Here is a 21,535-nt window from a genome sequence, read left to right as displayed (position 1 = left end):
TACTTAATTAAAATAATTATTTTAATATTTGCCTCTTTATTAAAATACTATAAAAAAAAGAAATTATGTATGAGTAGAAATGGACTCAACTTGCTTCTATTGTCACCATCGCTAATAAGAAAGCGTGTAGAAAAGAGACAAGAACTTTCTGAGCGTAAGAGATATTGAATCAACCTAAGATTGGAATAGTCAATCTTGGTTGATAATGCGAAGGATTCTCCGTTATACATTCATTTTTCAGCTCACTGCAAACTTCAAATTTCTTTTATATTCAAGTACTAGAAATTCTGCACCGCGTAGGACGCGGTGTTTCCATAATTGCTCTGTGAATTATGGGACCAATAACAACACTTGTCGAATCATTTTTAAGTGTAGACATTATACTATGACTTGTAGGTCACAATTGTAATACATTTAATTAGGAGTATTTAATTTTTACAGCTAGGAGCAACAATCTACACAATACAATTTATATATAGACTATTTAAGTATCCTTTCAGACATTACGCGTTATATATACATATCACATTAAACCAAAAACTGTATCGAGGCATATGCAATGTACATACAAAAGGTAACCTCAAAATGCTAGTAGAATGTCACCGACACAGTGTAATAGAGCCAAAAGTCATAGCTAGATAATTGTACAAAGTACATACAATTTGCTGGATATAAATTCTAGAAGATTTAAAAATATTGTCTATCATGTCTAACTATTACTTGATAGAGGCATATCCAAATGTGCAGGGATCAACAGCATCTAACATTACAAAATCAATATAATATTGTTAGATCAATCATTATTCTTATATTAGTTATACAATTTCTCCATTGCAATAATAAAGTAAAAAACTCACTACTCATGAAAAAAAATATTAAAAGTTTCACCAACATGTGTTCAAAGTGATAAGAAGAATCCTCATTTTCACTAAGCCATGATTATCATTTTATGGTAGAAAACATATCATGAAAATCTTTAGCAAAATGCACTAAATCTAATAATAATAATTGAATACCTGAATCTTCAGAAAGATCAAAGTGCACAACTTTTTTTCTTTTGCTAACAAATCTTCTTTTGATTTTCCCAATGTTACCTAATATAGTATATGAATTGAACCAGATTTCTTAGATGAATATATAAAATATGGAAATTAAATCTAGAAAATTTCTTATTGGGTGCGTGCATTTTTTTCATCACATACACTTTTGTTATTATTGTAACACCCCAAATATTTAGATTTATTATATAGGTTTAATTATTAGTATTTTATATTTTTTTATGTATGGTTTAATTTCGTTATTTATAATTTTAGTAATAATAGTAATAATTTTAGTAATAATAATGAAATATGTGTAGATATATATATATATTGCTATCTTTTTAATATTTAAAAATTAGAGATGTAATCTAATTAAATTGCTTTCGTTTTAGCAAATTCTTGTTTTTATGGTGATAGTGATTTTTCCAATAGCAAAAGTTTGCGAAATTTTTAATTATGTTTCCTATACACACTAAAACTTTTAAGCTTTATCTTTTAATTTGTTTTGTTTATCCTAATAAGAGATTTATTCAAAGCAAGAGTCATGCTCATTTAAACTTCTCAAAGATTAGTATATATATGTTTGGTACAGACGTAGGTTTAGGGACATCACTTTTACTTTTTCTTTTTCTTATTTCTTGGTTCGCATAGAGGAGTTTTTTCGGGAATATTTAGGATACGTCGTTTACGTCGAATTTTTCAAAAGCACGTTTAAGGTGAGGGATTATATGCTTGTGGTTATATTCATGTATGTTTTTATATGCTCTTATTTTATATTTGATTATACTTGCTCAGCCATGTAGAAATACATGTTCAGAATGTCAGTCATGTTGAAATACATGTTCAGCCATGTAGAAATACATGTTCAGGGGCTTTCAGTTCGCCCATCAGATTATCAGTTTATGTGTATGACAATGTGAATTACTTGCATGTTTAAGCGTATGTGAATATTTGCATGGTTCTTCACTGAGTATATTTTCAATATGCTCACCCCTTATCTTTTCAGTTTTGCAGTTTTGGAGTTGAGGCGGCCATGGAAGTCGAGAATGACTAGAGATTTAGTATTTTCATAGAAATTTAAGTTGACCATGTTACTTTTTAGTTTATCATTATATTTCATGCTACTATTTTAGTTTTGACAAGTTGAATTTAAATTGGTTTAAACTTTTATAATTCAAGAAATTTTATTTTATCTATTAGTTTTTCAAAGATTTTATATTGAAAAGTTTATGAAAATTGGGGCGTTACAATTATATATGTAAAAAATCAAATACACATGTCTAACCTAGATTCTTTGAAAATAAATTTCTAAATTTTGGTGACACACCTCTTTCAGCCGATTCCACTACACAATCCAGACTATCATTTCTTGAATCTTCGGATAGAACAATAGAGCAAATTTTCTTTTTACCCCTGAAGATTTCTGTGATGGAGAAGCAATATAGTTATATTAAATGAATTTGCAATTAATATCAAGTACTCCCTCCGTCCACCAAAAAAACTCCTACTTGCCCTTAAATATTTGTCCACCAAAAAAACTCCTACTCTACTTTTTGGACCATTATACCCTCCCTTGCTTTTAAAATTAGTACACCTTTACCTATTGGCCCCACTTTACTCTACCCTTTTAGTCTTTTACACCACCTTTTTCAGCTTTCTTAGTCTCCGTGCCGAACCCCAAATGGGAGTTTTTTTGGTGGACGGAGGGAATATTTATTTATAACAGTGGATGTGATACCTGATATTGGTTTATCATCATCAGAAGAAAGGCTATCTTCAAATGAGCTTCCAATTGTATCTGTTGTTGCAAAATTATAATTATTATCTTTTCAAGCAAGAGTAGCATATCATAATCATTTTCACCTTTGATATGTTCAATATGGCTTTCTTGGGACATTTTCCCCTTGCCTTTAGCTTTGGCAACAACCTTTGCTCGAATGTATTTATCATTATCTATATTAATTGCAGCAATCATCATTATAAAAAATCAAAATAATTTTTAACTTAATTTAACTAAAATGTTCAAATTTAATTACAACAAATATTAATTGGTTGTCATCACAAAATTAGTTGGAAATATTTCACCTAATGACTCAGGAAAAACCAATTGTCTCGTCGCACTTTTTAGCAGCCCTGAAGAAATAAAATACTTAAATTATTATCATCTTAATTTAATAATACATAGAATAGAAGAAAAAAATATACAAACCTTGTTCGAGATGAACTTCAGGTTCAATGCTAATTTTCTCAGATGGTATTGCACCATCATCTTGTAAAATCTCAACAGCATCCGCAGTGAAAGTACAAACATCTTTAAATATTCGACTTTTTATCTTTAAGAGTAAGACAATATTGCATAGGCGTTGCCTAAGAAAATTCAACTGCGTTATGGGTCCCTATAATTTTTAAAAGGGTATTATTCATTTTTGTAAATGTGATAATAATCGACCATTGTATAGTAGAATACTCACCAGATTTTGTTTTTTATAAAACTCGGAAGGATCTAGGCCAAGAAGTTTTTGAGCTTCTTTCCCCAGAAAAGTGACTTCCACTTGTCCAGACGCATCAACGACCATGAGACTAAATCTGAAGCTGTGGTAAAATCAAGTGTTCTAATATACACACTTGTACAAATCTATATAAACTAAGAAAAAAGGTATTAATAGATTAGCACCTTCAATTTGCTATTCTCATGTTCTTGCATGGAGTTGAGTAACACATGAACTATGTACCATATGTTGCAACTGTCTTTATGGAACATATGGACAACCAATGTAAAAGTAGTCTTGGTATTCATTTTCCAATTGCTTTAACTTTTACATTAAAGTATGTATTCTGGAAAAAAAATTAAAAAAATGTTAAATTCATGTTACTTGTACAAGTACAATATAAAGTAAGTCACCTCTGGATTCTGCAACATTTGTTCCACTTTAGTAATCTGTAGAGGTTGCTTGGGTAAGCGCAACACTTTCTTCTCAAAAAAACCACCACTTTGTATTAAGATGTTAATGGCCTCTTCACTCTCTTGCTTCCTGTCTTTGATAATTATAAGCAAGTTAGGAACAAAAATATTCACATGAGAAGGTTCTTAATTGTTATACAAATTATGCAATACCATCTCTCTAGTTCAATTAGCATCTCATTCTCAAACCCATCCAACACAATTAACTGAGCATTGGTGGTCAGACTCAATCCTGAACATTAAAGACAAACCATCAACGATTGTGCCTAACAATTTATGTATGTATAATTTATCTCACCAAGTAAAATCATGCATACCGTAATATGGCACGACTGAAAAATTCAACAACAACAACAGTGTCCTATTCGAAATAGGTCCAATTTAGCATAGATCTCATCGGATACAGAATCTTCCCAAAATGTCACCAAAAACGATTCCAACCTACATTTCCATGTAATATATTACTATAAACTAAAATAAACATATGTAGATAAATACAAAAACATAAACTCATCGTGAATCTAAAACATACTTTGTATCAATAGCAGCATACTCACGAATGACTTTACCCTGTCCTTTGACTGTGACTACCCGAGGTTCATGGGTAGAAATAATGACACAAGCAGTATCTAAGTAAGAGAAGAAAATGATTAATTAACATTTAAGTAACAATAAAATAATCTCATTCTAAAATATAATAAGTACAATAATTTTTTTCCTTAACTTACACAAAATATTGCAAAAATAAATATAGAAATATCATTCACAATTCTTCAATAATTAAGTTGCTTAGCTTAACTGATCAATGTCTTTGTTGAGAGGAATTTGTGGAACTCGCACCTTGGAGTTGCTCTAAAACTTAGTCCACCAGCAGGTATCGAATCATTTGGTTCTTCATTCACCAAAGTATCTTTTCTGAACGTTCATTGCATGTCACAATTGGATTCCTGTATTGCTTTGGATCAGAAACATAAGCTCCTTTCACCATATAAACATTACCCTCTTGAAGCACATGTTTGAACCTATCTATATTATCATGGAAGATCACAGCATCAAGAGTGTGGCCCTAAAAATTCAATCCACAAATTTTTGGGATCAGAAGGGAAATTAAAAACAAGTATAATCGCAAATAATTTTCGCAAAGCTGATAGCATTTCAGAAGTTGGAGCCCTAACATGATTCAGCAAAAGCCTTAAATAAAAATGTTCCACTTCTGTAATATTGACGAAGACAAGTCTACCGATTGTCCCTAACCTAGAGCGCGGTGTCCACCTCCTAGTTTGTAAGCTCCATACAAAATGTTCAACAAATTTCCGATACAATAAATTTAGTGCTGCAACTTCAACAAATTTATTCATCTAAAAAAACTGTATAAGTTGTGTCCTGTTAGCACGATCAGAATCTACAATTTTCGGAAGAGATTGGTTGGCCGCGAAGAAAACTTGTTGATACCTTGACAAATTAATGCACATGTAATTGGAAAACTGATGGACACATATCAAAAATATCAAATCCATAAATTCGCCACATAGCTTCCGGAGCACAAAGCCACCGTGACTTTTGAAAATCAGAAATCTCATCTATTGGCTCTGTAGATTCAACATCAACAATATTGTATGCTATTTGATCATTACCTTTACACACATATTAATTTGTAAAGATACTTCACTGATCTAACATCCGTACAAAATTGGACATTAATATAGAAATCAAACTTTGCCAACAAATAATCATTATAAGGGACCACCCATCTGTTATCCAACCACTTATCACGCACCAAAACCTTTTTTCCATCATCTCTACCCTTGTAGTCGGGGTATGAGTCCAACCGATGTTCAGTGTTTAACTTAAACTCTTTAGGATAATAACTTTTGCATTTTTCCCCTTATCATGCATGCATTCTTTGGGTTGAGTTCACCACATGGCCCATGCATCATATGATTGATAACACAAGAATGTAGATGTGGAGTCAGGTCAAGATCTGGAATCTCAGCAGATACAAATCGATCATATGCCTCAGTTGAAGTCACCTTATATCGTGGTTGTAATATTATCAACCAATGAACATGTGGAAGGCCTCTTTTATGAAATTCAATCACATAAAAATAAGCGGCAACTACCCCAAACAAAGAGTCTTTTACAATTTCCTTTTTTAGTTCATCATTTTTTGCCCTGAAAACTCTTGCATACAAATCAGCTCTATTGTGACTCTTCTCAACGGGAAATGATTCACTTTGAATTTCCACCCACTTTGGATTACAAGTCATTGTGAGAAAAATATCTGGGCGTCCAAATTTCGCGACAAGTGCCAGCGCATTCATGTAATGACAACATAGATCACGCGGGCCACCTGTAAAGGTCTTAGGAAGAAGAACACGCTCTTACCAACAGATTTTGCGCTAATAACACCATTAGATGTTATACTCTCAACTATCCTTTGATACGATTCAGCCCTCATTTCAAACTTTGACTGATTATGGTGAAAAAAAATCTAGTCTTGTGTCTCGATCTTAACATAAGTATCAATCTGAAACTGTTGAATTACTCGATCAGTTCTAAGGATATTTATTATATCGTCGGTGCGTATTTGAAACAGATAGCAATAATATTATCTCATAGCAACATATGAAGGAGTTTTGAAATTCCTCAACAAATTTGCATGGAGTGATAGATGAGTCCTTATCAAAAGTAGTACAATATAAAACACAAAATTATCAATAAATATTCTTATCAATTGATTCACGCACCAACCATTTTTCATGAACAACAAAAATACTATTGTTCTACAAAAAGAAGTCGGCCTAAATAACTCCCATATAAGCACAAAGACATAATACTAAGTTAATAATGAAATCAATGTAACACATCATAGAATGCAAAAAATAATATAAAAAATATAGTAATAGAGAAACATAAACTACATTGCAGAAGACCTAACAAATGAACATACAACAAAACGATTAAACACATACTATTTTATTCGGCAACAAGTAGGGTGTCAGCTTCTTCGTGCATGTGCGGATCAACCGTATTATTTTCATGATATATTTTGTTCAGTTGGGTCCAAATTCAAATCAATGTTGTCAATAATTTTGGATATTCCAGCATACCAACCTGGCTCGCCATACGAAAAGATTAGACAATACTGGAGAGGATTATAACATCCATAGTAATAGTGCACATAGCGAATATAGACATAATTCAACAAATATTATGCACCTAGCAAACTTCTCAACGGAGTAGTTAGAGCATGTGAACACTCAGGGCCAAAGATAATTGGCATAGCCATATCACTTGCAGACGGAGGAGGTAAACTAAAACATAAACGTCTTGAAGTTGTGACAGGGCCGTTTGAGCCATCTAAACACAAAAATAATATTAAATTTGCATCAAAACAGATAAAGCAACAAAGAATTGAAAAGTAAATAGTAGGTGTGACAACACAGCTGGCAACATGCATTGTATAATAATTTAAATTCCCTTACACCATACTTTAAAACAAAAACTCGAAATAAATAAAGGTAAGTGTGCAAGTGATACAAATGAGTTACAAAATAAAATAAAATAAAAACACACAGAAAGCTCAACAGTAAGTAACCTTCCGATGAAAGCACACATCTTCTTTTTGCCATAATAATATATCTGAAAAATGCGGTCAAAGTCCTGACATATGAGAAGTCGGTAATTTAACTGGTGATATAATAAAATATGAAAAGAAAATGAAACAAAAAAAATACTATTAGAAGATCAAAGTAGGGCAGCAACTTACTGAAGCTGCAATAAACGGATGAAAGTGTTCCAGCAAACAAATTTGATCGGAGCAAGGACAAATGGACCCTCAGGGCGCCCATCGAAAACCAGAAATCGAAAATAATAATTATAACACAAAGTAACTAATCCTTAAAAAACCTACAGGCTAAAGGCAATAACCCAATCTGCTCCTAGTCCTAGAATAGAACCCCATTAAACTTCAAAACAATAACTATAATGAAGAAACATTGCGACATGACTTTAAAATACAATGAAAGAGCGCAAAACACATGAAGACATAGATCAGAACACAAATAAAAATTGAACAAAAACCAAGCGCACCGTTGAATTTGGAGAGGCGGAATAGCTTTCTTGTAGTAGAAACACTAAAGGAAGAAAAAGCACAAAATAAGAAACTAAAAAAATGTAGGAGATCATAAGAAAGCAAAAAATCAAACAAAATATATGAGCAAGTCATCTAATAAGAATCAACTATCATACTCCTTATTTAATGATGAAGGTCTTGATAGTATACATTTACTTCTCAAGAACTATAGTTCTATATTTATTTAATTCTAAAATATAAACCCAAATTCAAATTAGTTTGAAAGAAAAATGCACTGAAGCTTGTCTAAATTTATAGATTATCAGTTACAGTTAAATAACTAAGGCATAACAATTTGGACACATAATTTATTCACAATTTAACCTAAATACATTATACATGGTTATAACAGAGCTTAGATTATATTTTGTGGAGCTCAATAAATAAGAAAAATTAAAATGTAGCATAGTTATAAAAAATGAAATTATAAGTTACTTATATATATATAAATCATAATGTTATTCTAAATATATGGCATCGTAAAAAAATAAAGCTAAACCAAACCATCTCATAAAATTGCTCTTTTTTTATATATATTTTCCATATTTTGAAGTTGTTGCATTATATCTTCATCAGTGACAATGATGTACAACAAGATTAGTGAAATATGAATACATGTAGAGGTCTCAAAATAAAATAAAACTAACCTAACTTACATATAGAATAAAACAACTAATACTGACTATACATAATTATATTAACTCAGTTATATTCAATTAATCAATTAAAATAAGTTTATATTCATACTGTAGGTCCATTCCTCACCTGCACTCATGATCAAGGCCAACAATACATTATTATTATCAATTAAAAATAGAGTCCTAGTCAAAATCCACACAATATACTCCATCTGCGTTTCTCTTCTGCACACTTGCACCACAATTTCCTCTCTCTACCTTGTAACTCTTTTTCTCTCTCTACCCTCTCTCACACCTTCATATCTCTCTATATGTTTCATATGTGCAATAAAGAGTAAATCTCAACCCCAAATCCCTTTTCTTCTTCTTCTTCCCCTTTTTTCTTAATTTCCAATGAATAACCAAAAAATAGCTTGTTCTCTCGTAGACCTCACTGTCGTTCCCCATCGTCGACCCACTCTCCTCACCTCAGCCCGACTATCAGCAGCTAAGAAAGCCGCTACTGATGCGGATACCGACGCCGGCTAGTACTCTCAACGCAGACAACGACACAAGAAACTGAGCCACAACTTAGCACAAACTCAGCCAAGACTCGATGTTCCCGATCGGCACCCTCAAAGCAAACAACAAAGCAATGAACCCATCCCCAAGACTAATTCGATTGTGTTATTCTGAGCTCAGTTTCTTGTAAAAATTCTAGGGTTATAAAAAAGAAAATTATAAAAGCAGTGCAGAAATCAAAGCTCACCTCCTTGTTTTGTTGGTGTAATGGATTTGTCTAGTGTGATTTTTTGTTGGATTATGATCAATTTCGCACTTTCACTGGCAAAGATTCTGACAGGATTAAGGTGTTACGAAGGTGTGCAAACGCAGGAAGTAAAAAGTGAAAGTGAAAAAGAAAAATCTGTGGTGGAGACAAGATAAAGCATAATTCTGTTTTTTTGCAAAGAACCTTCAAATGGAACTAAAATTACCAAAATGCCCTGGGCACTATTTTTTGAATAGTACTATTCCTGCAATAGTAGCAAAGTTCTCTCTTATTAAGATTGTTAAATTATACTCCCTCCGTCCCACTTTACTTGACATAATTTTCTTTTCGGTTCGTTCCATTCCACTTGACCTGTTTTTTCAATGTGGTAATTTGTCAAGTACTAGGTTGTAGTTTTGCCAATTATTTTTACTACATCATGCGTTCATTTTTTTGGCATCTCCAGATGAGATTTGCGTCTAAATGTTGTGTTTACCTATCTGTGGTATTATAGAATGAAATGAGGGTGGAATAGAATGAAAGTAGGAATATAATGGAGATGTGAAATGAATGACAAACCTTAGGTGATTTCTATCTTAGTATGCACAAGGAATATCAAAGGAATGAAATTGTGATTCTTTGTTTAATTTCAATCATATGATTGGTAGCCAGAAATAAAGTTTATGAATGGAATAGAATTATTTTATTTTACTAATTTACCTTTTACATCTATAATAATAGAAAAAGAGCCTAAGGCATCTTAAGGCACAACTTGTAGATTGTTTATTTTACCCCTATTATATATTTTATTTTAAAATTATTTTACATATTATAAGAATGTGTTAATTCATTTGATATTACACTAAATCTATGTGATATATTTCTATAGCTATTGATAAGGCTTATAAAGGTAAATATCACTTTAAACCTCAAACTATTTTCACACTATCAATTATATCCTGAATTATTAAAAATAATTTTTTAAACCTTGAACTATCAATTTTGTATCAACATGTACCCTTAATCTATTTTTCACCCTTTGAATTTTTAATTAATAAGATATATAATTACGTCATTTTACATAATGTAGGTCAAAAAAGAATAATTCTAAATACATCGTCGCATTCGGTGAGCCACGTCAAATTTTTGGAGCAAAGAAAATGGACGAATGGTACAATTGATACAAAATTGATAGTTCATGATTTAAAAAATCATTTTCGATAGTTTAGGATATAATTGATAGTGCGAAAATTGTTTGGGATTTAAAGTGATATTTATCTTATAAATAAATATATCCATCCAATAAATTATCTAATAAAAGTAATGAATTAATATATTTTTTTAAAATAATAAATTATCAAATAAAATAAGATTAATTACACGTACAACGTACGTTCTTTTTGCTAGTCACTTTAAAAGTATAAAAAATTATAAAATATAATTGAGTAGATAAATATTTTATTGATGTATTCCACGAAGAAAATTTTAAAAAATTTAAATTAAAATAGTAATTTTGTGGATGTAATATATAGTTCTATAGGATATACATTTTTTTCTTACAAATTAAAAAAAAATGATTGTCGATAGATAGATTGAAGTATTTGTAATTCTATTATTTTTTAACTTTATAGAACTGAAACATTTGAATTAATTAATACTTAATTATGTTAAGATTAAATAAGAAAAAAATAATATATATAATAAGAAACATTAAAGAAAGAGAACAAATTATATAAAATAAATACGTAGAATCTTATTATATATGATTATGTAATGTGTTGCATCAATTCGATCCATATATTAGACTATTGCTTATCTAAAGTTGATAATATTTTATTTTTTTTAAATATTTTTTATTCAAAACATACTTTTTATATTTTGAATAATAATAATAATAATAATAATAATAATAATGTATGTTTCATATAAATATACATGTCAAAACTTATTAGAAGAATTAAGAAATGGAATGAAATGACTAATACCATGGTAGGTGAAAGGAATGGTAATTCTCATGAATGTAGGAATGATGATTCGTACGAAGAAAATATATCAAGCAAATGAATAAAGGTAGGAATCACCATTTCATTCTCACCTTCATTCCATGGTGCCAATCACCTCCAAGAGTTTTACATTCTTTTAACTTTCCTTTACAACCACATGTATTGGATCCAATTTACACGTATTGTCAGTGACGTAGCCAGGATTTCACCTCAGTGGGGGCCAATTTATAATAATTTTTAATATATTCCCTCCGTTTTTAAATAAGTGGCATATTATGGAATTTTTCTTGTTCCTTTTTAAATGTCATATTGTAAAATTTTAATAGTAAAAGTAGGCTAAACATCCAATTTTACTCATGTCATTTTTTTTATACTTCATCTTAAAGCATGTAAAATTATACTTTTTCTTGGTGAGTATAATTTTATGTCATATGACACTTATTTAATACGATGGGAGTATATATATATATATATATATATATATATATATATATAAATTAAAATTTATAATAATTTTTTTGAAATATTTATATATGACTATCACACATCCTAATGACTTACATGCTTAAATTTAAAAATATCTAGTAATAACTTTATTCATTTGCCCAACACGTATTAAATAATATTCACAAAAAAAAATTCAATAATAAGTTATTACAAATAAAATTATCTAACAAAAATAAATGAAGTATAATTCACTTGCATGTACAGGGTCTGAGCTAACAATTAACATGAGTTAGAAATATCTTATTAAATTCTACTCCAATATAAATAATAAAAAAATTGAATGTGTGAAAAAGCTAAAGAAATAAGCTATTACAAAAAAAATATAGCAGAGAATCCAATATAAAAAGTAAATTACAAGTATGTTTATAAAGAATTCTACATTTAAACTCAAATTTTAATTTTTTGAGTCCAATACAAAAAATTACCCCTATAAATTTTTTAAAATCAAACTCACCTATTAGATAAAGAAATAAAGAAAATATAAAATAACAACAAAGTTACATCATATAATCCTATGAGAATTTTGTTGTAAAAAGTAAAATGAATTTTCATTTAAATACTAAATAAAGAATACATTATATATATATATAGTATTTTTTTGAAAAATTCTAGTGGGCCCAGTGTCCCCACTGGACCCCCCAGCTACGTCACTGCGTATTGTCATCCTTGACATGAAGGCATACCTCAGCCATAAAAATAAGAAAATAATAATTCAATTTCTGTTTTATTTTTAGTACAAAGAATCAAACTAAACAATAAGGATAGAGAAGTCCTTTTTGACCAGCTACTTTTTCTACTCACACATGCATCCAAAAGTGGTACTAATTTTCCAGGATATTGCCTTAATAATTCAATCTTATAAACGACCAACCTTGTCTCTTCCTCTTCACTTCTACGAAAACGCGTATAGAAAGTGCATCTCTCTCCCTCTCTCCATAAATATACATATATACCTCATTCATCTTTAAGCCAAGCAGCTACAAAACTCACAAACCCTCCTTAAACCTTTGTGATATATCGTGATCATTTGTAGCTTCAAAACTCAGATTTCTAGCCCTCTCTCCAACCACACAATATAGTGCATTCATCATAAAACCAAGCATGGGTGAGAAGCTGGCTGTTGATGCAGTTGCATCTGTGGTGCTCCAGAAACTAAGGGACCTGCTGGTGGATGAGTCATTTGCGAGCAACAAGATCATCGGACGCCGCCTCCAGCGGATGAAGGAGACCATCGAGAAAACGAGCTGGCGCTCAGACGAGGAACCAAAGGCTGAAGAAATCAAGAAATTGAGCCAAGAGTACCTTGGCCATCTCTACTCCATCGAGGACTCAATCGAGTCCTTCGCCCTTCGTTTCAACCGCCAGAGGAAGAATCTGGGATGCCTCATCAATCATGCCCTCTTCCCCAAGAAATTCACAGCTCTCAAAATGCTCGACTCCAAACTCTACAACATTCATACAAAGGTTAAAAAGCTCAACAGTCGAACAAGCACAACCGGCAGCACCAGCAACAGAGATAGAAGCCTGCAGCAACATAATGAACAAGAAGATCATCAAGAGACTTCCACTGATGAAGAAACTGATGCTGGGAGCCCAAGCATGTGGCGCAACAAGAGCAGTCCCGATGTTGGAAACATACACAAAAGGCCAACAAATCTACGCAGGAACAACTCCTGCAAAGTGCTCTCGCGCAGTAATGCCTCAATGATGCGAGAGAGGTGGGAGCATTCGAAGCTCATGTATAGTTATTCCTACAATAAGGAAGAACTATCCATTGTCGGATACCAAGGCAAGCTGCAAGATCTCCAGTTTAGGCTGGAGAATCCGGATCACCAGATAATCTCCATTGTAGGCGAACTGGGCTCAGGCAAGACAATGCTGGCTCGCGCCATCTATGGCAACAGAAGCATCAAAAACAAGTTCAAGGCTGCTGCTTGGGCAAACATTTTCAAGGAATCTATGACGACGGACGTGTTGCTCGCCTTGCTGAACCAGGTGAAGAAATCGGAAGTGCAAGATGGGAGCAATGAGGAGTCTCTCAAAGAGAGGCTGGCGCAGGAACTGACCGGTCAGAGATACTTGGTCGTGCTGGATGGAGTTCAGTCTTCGGATCAATGGAAAAGAATTAAAGATGCTTTCCCAGATCAACAAAATGGGAGTAAGATAATCCTAACCACCCGCGATGAGCGAATGGTGAAGCATGCAGATCTAAAGGGGCACTCGTATAATATGGAGAAGCTGAACCCTGAAGAGAGCTGGACTTTGTTCATGACAAAGGTGGGCACACTAAAAGATCCAGAAAAGCCTCTGAAGAAGAGAATTATTAAGGCTTGCCAAGGGCTGCCCTTGAATATAGTTCTGCTCGGCAGTCTGTTGTCGATGAAGGGCAGAGAAAAGTGGTCCGAAACACTCAACAGCGATAGAAAATGGCAAGCCTCGGACATTATGAAGTTGAGCTACAATGATCTAGATCACCATCTGAAACTGTGTCTCATCTACATGACACTGTTTCCCAAAGGACTCGACATTCCAGTGAGGAGACTGCAACGCTTGTGGCTTGCGGAGGGATTCGTGGAACGACCACAGAAAGAAGGCAAGTTCCAAGAAGATGTGGCACAAGAGTATTTTGAAAATCTGGTCAAGCGCAGCTTGATAATGGTGTCCAAACAACGGTCAGATGGAAGCGCTAGAAGGTGCCAGTTGCTAGGTGCCATTCACGACCTCTTGTTGGAACAGGCTCAAGATATCCACCTCTTCCATGTTCATCCTGGATCAGATAGTCGGTTTGGTACGCGTAGACTCATCGAGTATGCTGATGCCAGGAATGGCCAACCCGAGCCTTCTCAAATGAGACATGTGAGGTCTTACATATCTTTCAACCTACAGAAAAAGGATACTCAAGCAAAGCATGTGAGCCCTCTTGTTAGCAAAATGGGCAAAGGGCTCGGCTTGCTCAGAGTTCTTGATCTTGAGGGCGTATACCAACCCAGTTTGCCAGATAATCTAGGCGACTTGTTTCATTTGAGGTACTTAGGATTGAGGTGGACTTTCTTAGACAAGCTTCCTAAATCGGTTGGTGAACTCCCTTATCTTCAAACATTAGACCTGAAGCATACCAGAATAGACAAAATCCCGCCCACTATTTGGAAACTGAAAAAGCTCCAGCATCTCAATCTCGATGATGTTCATCTAGACAAGGATACGCTTCTGCACATGTACAGGTCCTTGCCACAACTCCTGACTCTCTGGGGATTATCAGTCAGCCACGAGAGCCCAATTCAAAATGGTTTGAGCAAGCTGCAACACTTGAGAGAATTGGGCATTTCTTTTCGTTTCATCAAGTCTCAAGGCAGAGGTCCATCTACAGAGGCTTTGGTGGATTGGATTTCCAAGCTAACAGATCTCCGGTCATTGAGGCTGCGATCCAATGATGAATTTGGGAAACCTTCAGATCTTAGTTTAAAGCCGTTTTCAGGCTTGGTAAAACTTTCTCACATGAGGTTACTTGGGAAGTTGCAACAACTTCCTCCATTGGATCAGTTCCCACCTCATATTAAGGTTCTCACATTATCATTGTCATTTCTGTCCGAAGATCCCATGCCAATCCTTGGACAGCTCCCAGATTTAACAGTTTTAAGGCTGCTCGGTAACTCATACCTTGGAGAGACGATGGTCTGCTCGAGTGACAGATTTAAGAATCTTGAGGTGCTAAAACTATGGATGCTCGAAGGTCTCAAGAAATGGGAAGTGGAAGACGGTGCAATGAAGAAACTCCAAGAGGTCAACATCAGATGTTGTCCCAAACTGGCAAACTTTCCGAGCAGCTTGTTGCAGCAGAAAACATTCCAAGATTTGATCTTAAACAACATGCCCCCTGAATTTAAGGAAAACATTGAGAGCGATTATCAGTTCAAGGTCTCCACCAAAGATTTTTAAGCACATCTCAGAGCTGAAGATTTGGATGATTCTTGTACTATTATTGTTATTATTTTATTTTTGTTAATGAGGATTGTTTAAAAATCATATTGTGTTGAATGTTCTTTTTTCCCACCTAAAAGAATGTAATGGGTTCTTCAGCATCTGTCATTCCTCTTTAGTTTATATAAACTGAACTCAGAAACACATTCCTAAAGTTAGAGAAAAGTTCTTTTGCATTCATAATTCAACTTTACATCTAATTTGAAAGACAAATATGTACCATATCAGTTGATCCCTATAATCATACTTTTCTGGTATTGTGCACCACACAAGCTGCACATTAATATCAGATGTGTGTCTGTGTGTAAGGATTATAAGGTGAGATATATGGCAGAAACGAGAATACTGCCTGTCACACAAATAAACTCTAATTTGCTGATTGCTATAAGATGTAACAGTCACTTAACAATGAACTTCTCAAACCCGAAAGCTAAGATACTTCCATTCATAAAGGGCGAGGTGGTCTAAGATCACACATAATGCTCTCACATCCCAACTCATACAAATAAACAAACACTTCCTCGGGATTCTAGGCAAACACTTGAACAAAAATCGCAAAGAAACGCTTGATTTACATCAGATGAATGAAAACTATAAGATTGTAATAAATTATCCATAATTAGCTTCCTTATCTGATAACAGACAGCTTCATTATCTCCAATACTTCGATTTTTGTTGGTTTTGCCCTTTCTTTCTGATTATTTTAGACAAATTTCAAATCGTGTAACAATGTCTTCATAGTTCATACAAACTAATTTTATCACATTTCTGCACTTGAATAAGAAGACAATCAAAACAGCAAATCCCTCAAACAAACCGCAATTCACAGCTCAAAAAATTTGTTCTAGGCTTCTACTAGATTCAAATAAAATGGAAATCAACAAGTATCGCTAAATACATCTGTTAATTTGAGCATATGAGATACAGAGAAAACCTCAACAAAAACACAATATAACATCCATGTAAATATCTTGAATCGCTACGAACAACACCAAAACTAAGGATAAATAGCCTCAAAAATAAGAAATCGTAGCTCACTTTGCTTTTCGCCTTTCTCGATTCAGCTCCTTTTTTCCTCCTTTTATCTCAGAAAATACAGGCAACAAAATGCAAACTACTCGCACAGATATTGTCATTTTCGTCCGTCAACATAAATATGTCCAACTTTTATTTTACTCCCTCCATTCTAATAATAACGTTTCAAAAATAAAATTAGCATTTCATTTATGATGTCTTAGTCTTACTTAAAAAAAAAAAATTATTTTATCTATTCCGTCTATCTTTCTCTTTATTTACTTTATCTGTCTCTTACTTTTTCAATATTCTCTGTATTTCTCTCATTATTTATTTTATCTTCATTAATTTTATTTATATTTTTAAAATTTTGGTGCTCCATTTTTTTGAAACATCATTATTGAGACGAAGAATGTATTATTTATGGACCCATCATTTTTTTGGTTTGTGGAATTCTTTGTCTCCCTCATGGGCCTCCAACTATGAAGCTAATTTTTAACTTTCAAAATATTATATCAACTTTAGAAACTCAAACTACTTTTTCTCTAATATCTCTTCCAAATTCCAATGATAAATCAATTTCTTATCTCTTTTAGGGTTATAGTACATAATACATACTCCCTTTATATATCTATGTATATTTCTTAATTTTATTTACATTATTATTTATAGGGTAATTTGTGTATAAATACATGAGCTTTACTCACTTTTTAGTATTTAACATGAACTTTAAATCATAGTTATAAATACATAACTTTTTTTTGAACAAGTATTAAACTTATTTAATTTTTGATTCATTCTTCATTTTTTTCAAATTAAAGATGACTTGTAATGTTTGAATCTTGTTGTGGATAATTCGACGCTGAAATACGATGATGTTGTTTTTTGTTAGAAGAAAATAACTCAAAATTAAAATATGAAAGCGAACAATAAAATTTTTCTTACAAATTTCACAAATTTAGAAAGTCAATTTCATCATTTAAAAAGCCAAATTCAGAAATTCAGAATATAGAAAACGGGCCAAAAATTGAACAGTGAAGATTAATTTTTATAGAGAGAAATTGTCCACGTCAAAATTCAAGCGTTCCAAGTCAACTTTAATTTAGAAAACAATGAAAAACAAATCAAAATTAAATAAGTTTAAAATTCATGTATTTATAACTGTGTTTTAAAATTCATGTCAAAAGTGAATAAAGTTCATATATTTATACGCCAATATATATTTTGATTTATTTTTAATTTATAATTATAAATAATAACTAAAATTACATTACTAAAATAAAAAAGAAAACAATCGTCCTACCAAACACTCAGGAGCGGTCGCAATTAAAGCCGCATTTCTATGAAATAAAAAAACATGATGAAGGATTTTCTAAATATGATTGCGAGGATTTTATAGAGTTGGTAAAAGAAACGTCGAGTTTAAAGAAATTTAAAGTTGAGAAAAATGCACTACTGTGAGTTTCACAAAAAAAGAAATGCACTAACAAAGCTTTTTCGATGCACATTTTTCCGAATTGTGTAAAGGTTCTCGATATGCAAGTTCTTACTCATCTTCTCCCAAGCAACTACTTCTTTAATAAATAATTTATCTACTAAATATCAACAAGCAAACTGCATGCACTATGCTAGCTTAGTGCAAATTCAAAATCTCACATGAGATAAATTAACATCTTCATCTTGAAAGAGGCATTAGAGACCACCACGAGCTTTCTCAAAACAGAAGGCGATGATAATAGGCCCTGCCACATCCCCAATGCCACTTCCTGCACAAAAATACAGACTGCAAAATGACTAACTGCCTTGTGCAGTTTCAAATCTGTCTTGTGAAGGCAGAAACCGATAATCGACTCTTACCGATCCATTGTCCTACCGAAGGCCGAGTTAAACTTGCCCCTATCCCGGCCCCTACTGAGGCGAAGACAAGTGAAGCACAACACCCGACAGTGGCACCAGAAACCTTTCGTCTAAGAATTCTTACTTGTTTCCTTGTATCAAGGGTGTCTGTATCTATGGCTTTCTTGGCTTTCGAAACAGAAGAAAGGAACTGATAGATATCGATGCCAACGTGGACGATCCATGAAGCTAAAACTCCAAGGAAATGTCCTATTGACACCAATCAAGAAAAGAAAGAAAGAAAATAAGGTGAATTGACAAGAGTTAACAACATATCATGACTTGATAATGAAAGTAAGGCGCGGATAAAAAGTTATATGACCTCTAAAAGTGGTTCTGCTCACACGGTATATGTATGTGAAAGTCGGCATTCCTCTTCCAGCCTTCCGAAGGGCGGAGTTGGGAACATCTGCAAGAGTTTATATACAATCAGTATATGAAAGCTATACAAGAAATTAAACAACTGACAATACCTTTGAGAACTTTCCAAGCCATGCGTTGTGAACCGTAGTAAACTACAAATCTTTCAAGAACGCGTCTTGTTGTAACTATTGTTGTCTGAGCACATTGACAAAAGCCTGAGATTAACTTAGTCCTCCAGCCAGATAAGTAATTAATTCAAGTTTATGAAAAGGAGATTACAGAAATTCTCACCTCAAGCATTATTTGTCTCACTGATTTCTTGAAAGGAATAACCAAGTCTATTTTATTTTCTTCCATATCATCTCCTAGAAAGTCATCATCCTCCTCTTCCATGCATAAGTGCGGTTCTAGAAGAGGAAGATAGAATATCGAAAACGACCTCAATGATGTCAGTGCGAGAGTTTTCCAATGAAAAGCTGAGAATAGTGGCTTCATCTCAAAATCATAATGCTTCGTACTGTATGTCAGTGCCTCATTTTGGAAGATTTTTCCAGAGGCAGTCCGTATTTTAGAAAGGTAATCTTCGCCAAATGTGGCACCAGCATCGCAATAAGCATATTGCGTCACTCCATTGCTGAAACCCATCGACCAACATAAGTATATAAGGTAAATTCAGCTAAGAGATTCAGGAGTGATAGAATAGTTCAGTAAGCATTTTCATGTTGCAAATTTATCAGTTCCATAAAGATAAATTGCCAAGATTAATGATGACTTCAGTTTTATGGCAAATCAAAATTCTACTAGCATATTGGCAAGCATAGGCGTTTCATTTCGTGAGATAACACAAAATCCCAGTTCCATAAGGTGCATATGAAGGTGGATTCATAAATTTTTTGGTACTTATAAGAAATAGTTCCCATTCAATATACTCCCTCCGCCCCTCGTTATTAACACAAAACTCCAACTCTCCACAAACAGATGAGGATCAGCTGCCGTGGGCCAAATCAAACACGGAATGCTAGTAGTTTTAACAAGACACCATCTTGCTCATAAACAGAACACACACATTGTGTTCAGCAGAGGAACATCATCCTCACAATCACAATAATGTCAAGGCTAACACTGGCCAGCATGAGAGAAGTTAAATTCTAACAAAACTTAACAATTTAATAAATTGCAATGAGAAAAAGGATAATTACTAGTCTCAAATGCCTTATTCATGCAGTAGTTTCAAACTCAGTTAAGCAAGATACCTCCTAATAATCAACGTTCTAATTAAATGCAATCCTTCAAAACAATAAGGAAATGGCATCAAAATTTCTACTCACTTAGAGTGTTATTGAATTGATACATTATCAAGCTCAAGCTTAAGCTAGAGTTAAACTTGTGCCGATGGCAAGCTCAAACTTTATGGTTACAAAATTAGAATCTAAATAACTAATGTATGTTATAGTAGTCGTAGATGTGACTCACAAGACAAGAGCTTATGCTCGAGTTTCTCTGTGTTCAATTAATCAAATTGCACAAAAACTCATGTTTATGGATCTGCATAAAAACCATTTCCACTCAGAATTTATGTAAACCGACGACAACGATACATGACGATGATGATGATGATGAACATGCTTACCCAAGTAAAGCCCCGAAAGCGAAGGCGTAGGCGGCGGAAGAGCCGCCTAATTTTGCCGGGAATAAGCCTCTTGAATTAAACGTCTGGCCTCCAAAGTTGGGATTGTTTCGTAATAGATCCATTATCGCCATTGTTCATCGGCAAAGATGAAAATCAATATCGGATTTGAAAGATTGTTGAGTAAACGAAAGCTTAAATTCTTGGGAGGGATGGGAATGGGATCAATGGAAAGGAAAAAACACAACAGAAAAACAAATGATGTAATGAAGCCAACGAAATATGGTTATATGCCATGACAAGTGTACCATCCTCGAGGGAGAGAGGGAATATATATAGGGACGCTTTGGGTAGTAACATAACATCTCTGTAAATTAATTTGATTTATATGTATTTTATTAAATGAATGGTCAGTATATTAAATACACTGGAATAGGAAGAAGAGTCGTCTATTTTCATATTATTGCTAACTAGTTTGTAATCTTAAATTGTCGAGTTTCGAGACAATATCAGTTTATGTTATAATTTATAAATAAAAATTATAAAAATAATTTTATGTATCTATATAGGATTCTTTCTTTTATTTATAATGGTTAGTTGTGATGTTTATAATAGTTAGTTGTG

General features: G+C 33.1%; 2 protein-coding genes across 3 annotated transcripts; one reads left to right on the top strand and one right to left on the bottom strand.

Moving 5' to 3' along the window:
- Nucleotides 1-13,134: 13,134 nt before the first annotated feature.
- Nucleotides 13,135-15,969, top strand: LOC130999654 (putative inactive disease susceptibility protein LOV1). Its single transcript, XM_057925288.1, has one exon. The coding sequence runs from the start codon at nt 13,135-13,137 to the stop codon at nt 15,967-15,969; it is 2,835 nt and encodes a 944-aa protein (XP_057781271.1).
- A 2,518-nt stretch (nt 15,970-18,487) lies between these two features.
- LOC131007023 (uncharacterized) lies at nt 18,488-21,307 on the bottom strand. Of its 2 annotated transcripts, XM_057934175.1 has the most exons (7): nt 20,915-21,307; nt 19,803-19,918; nt 19,576-19,691; nt 19,395-19,479; nt 19,244-19,330; nt 18,883-19,131; nt 18,488-18,791 (listed from the first exon to the last, which is right to left on the bottom strand). In XM_057934175.1, the coding sequence occupies exons 1-7, from the start codon at nt 21,043-21,045 to the stop codon at nt 18,718-18,720; spliced, it is 858 nt and encodes a 285-aa protein (XP_057790158.1). In that variant the 5' UTR covers nt 21,046-21,307; the 3' UTR covers nt 18,488-18,717. The 2 variants fall into 2 exon arrangements, with proteins under 2 accessions (XP_057790158.1, XP_057790157.1); XM_057934174.1 differs by having other exon boundaries at nt 19,576-19,918; nt 20,915-21,300.
- Between the last annotated feature and the right edge of the window lie 228 nt (nt 21,308-21,535).

Source organism: Salvia miltiorrhiza, chromosome 1 (assembly GCF_028751815.1).
Source record: "Salvia miltiorrhiza cultivar Shanhuang (shh) chromosome 1, IMPLAD_Smil_shh, whole genome shotgun sequence".
Lineage (NCBI taxonomy): Eukaryota > Viridiplantae > Streptophyta > Magnoliopsida > Lamiales > Lamiaceae > Salvia > Salvia miltiorrhiza.
The sequence above is the reverse complement of the archived record's forward strand: the minus strand, read 5'-3'. Positions and strand labels throughout refer to the sequence as shown.

What these genes read in the sequence shown, in the direction of transcription:
- LOC130999654 (XM_057925288.1), top strand. Translation starts at nt 13,135, where the DNA reads ATGGGTGAGAAGCTGGCTGTTGATGCAGTTGCATCTGTGGTGCTCCAG.
- LOC131007023 (XM_057934174.1), bottom strand. Translation starts at nt 21,045, where the DNA reads ATGGCGATAATGGATCTATTACGAAACAATCCCAACTTTGGAGGCCAG. An exon ending in TGAGACAAATAATGCTTGAG is followed by an intron (nt 19,480 to 19,575) that starts GTGAGAATTTCT and finishes CAATGTGCTCAG; the next exon opens with ACAACAATAGTTACAACAAG. An exon ending in GGCTTGGAAAGTTCTCAAAG is followed by an intron (nt 19,331 to 19,394) that starts GTATTGTCAGTT and finishes AAACTCTTGCAG; the next exon opens with ATGTTCCCAACTCCGCCCTT.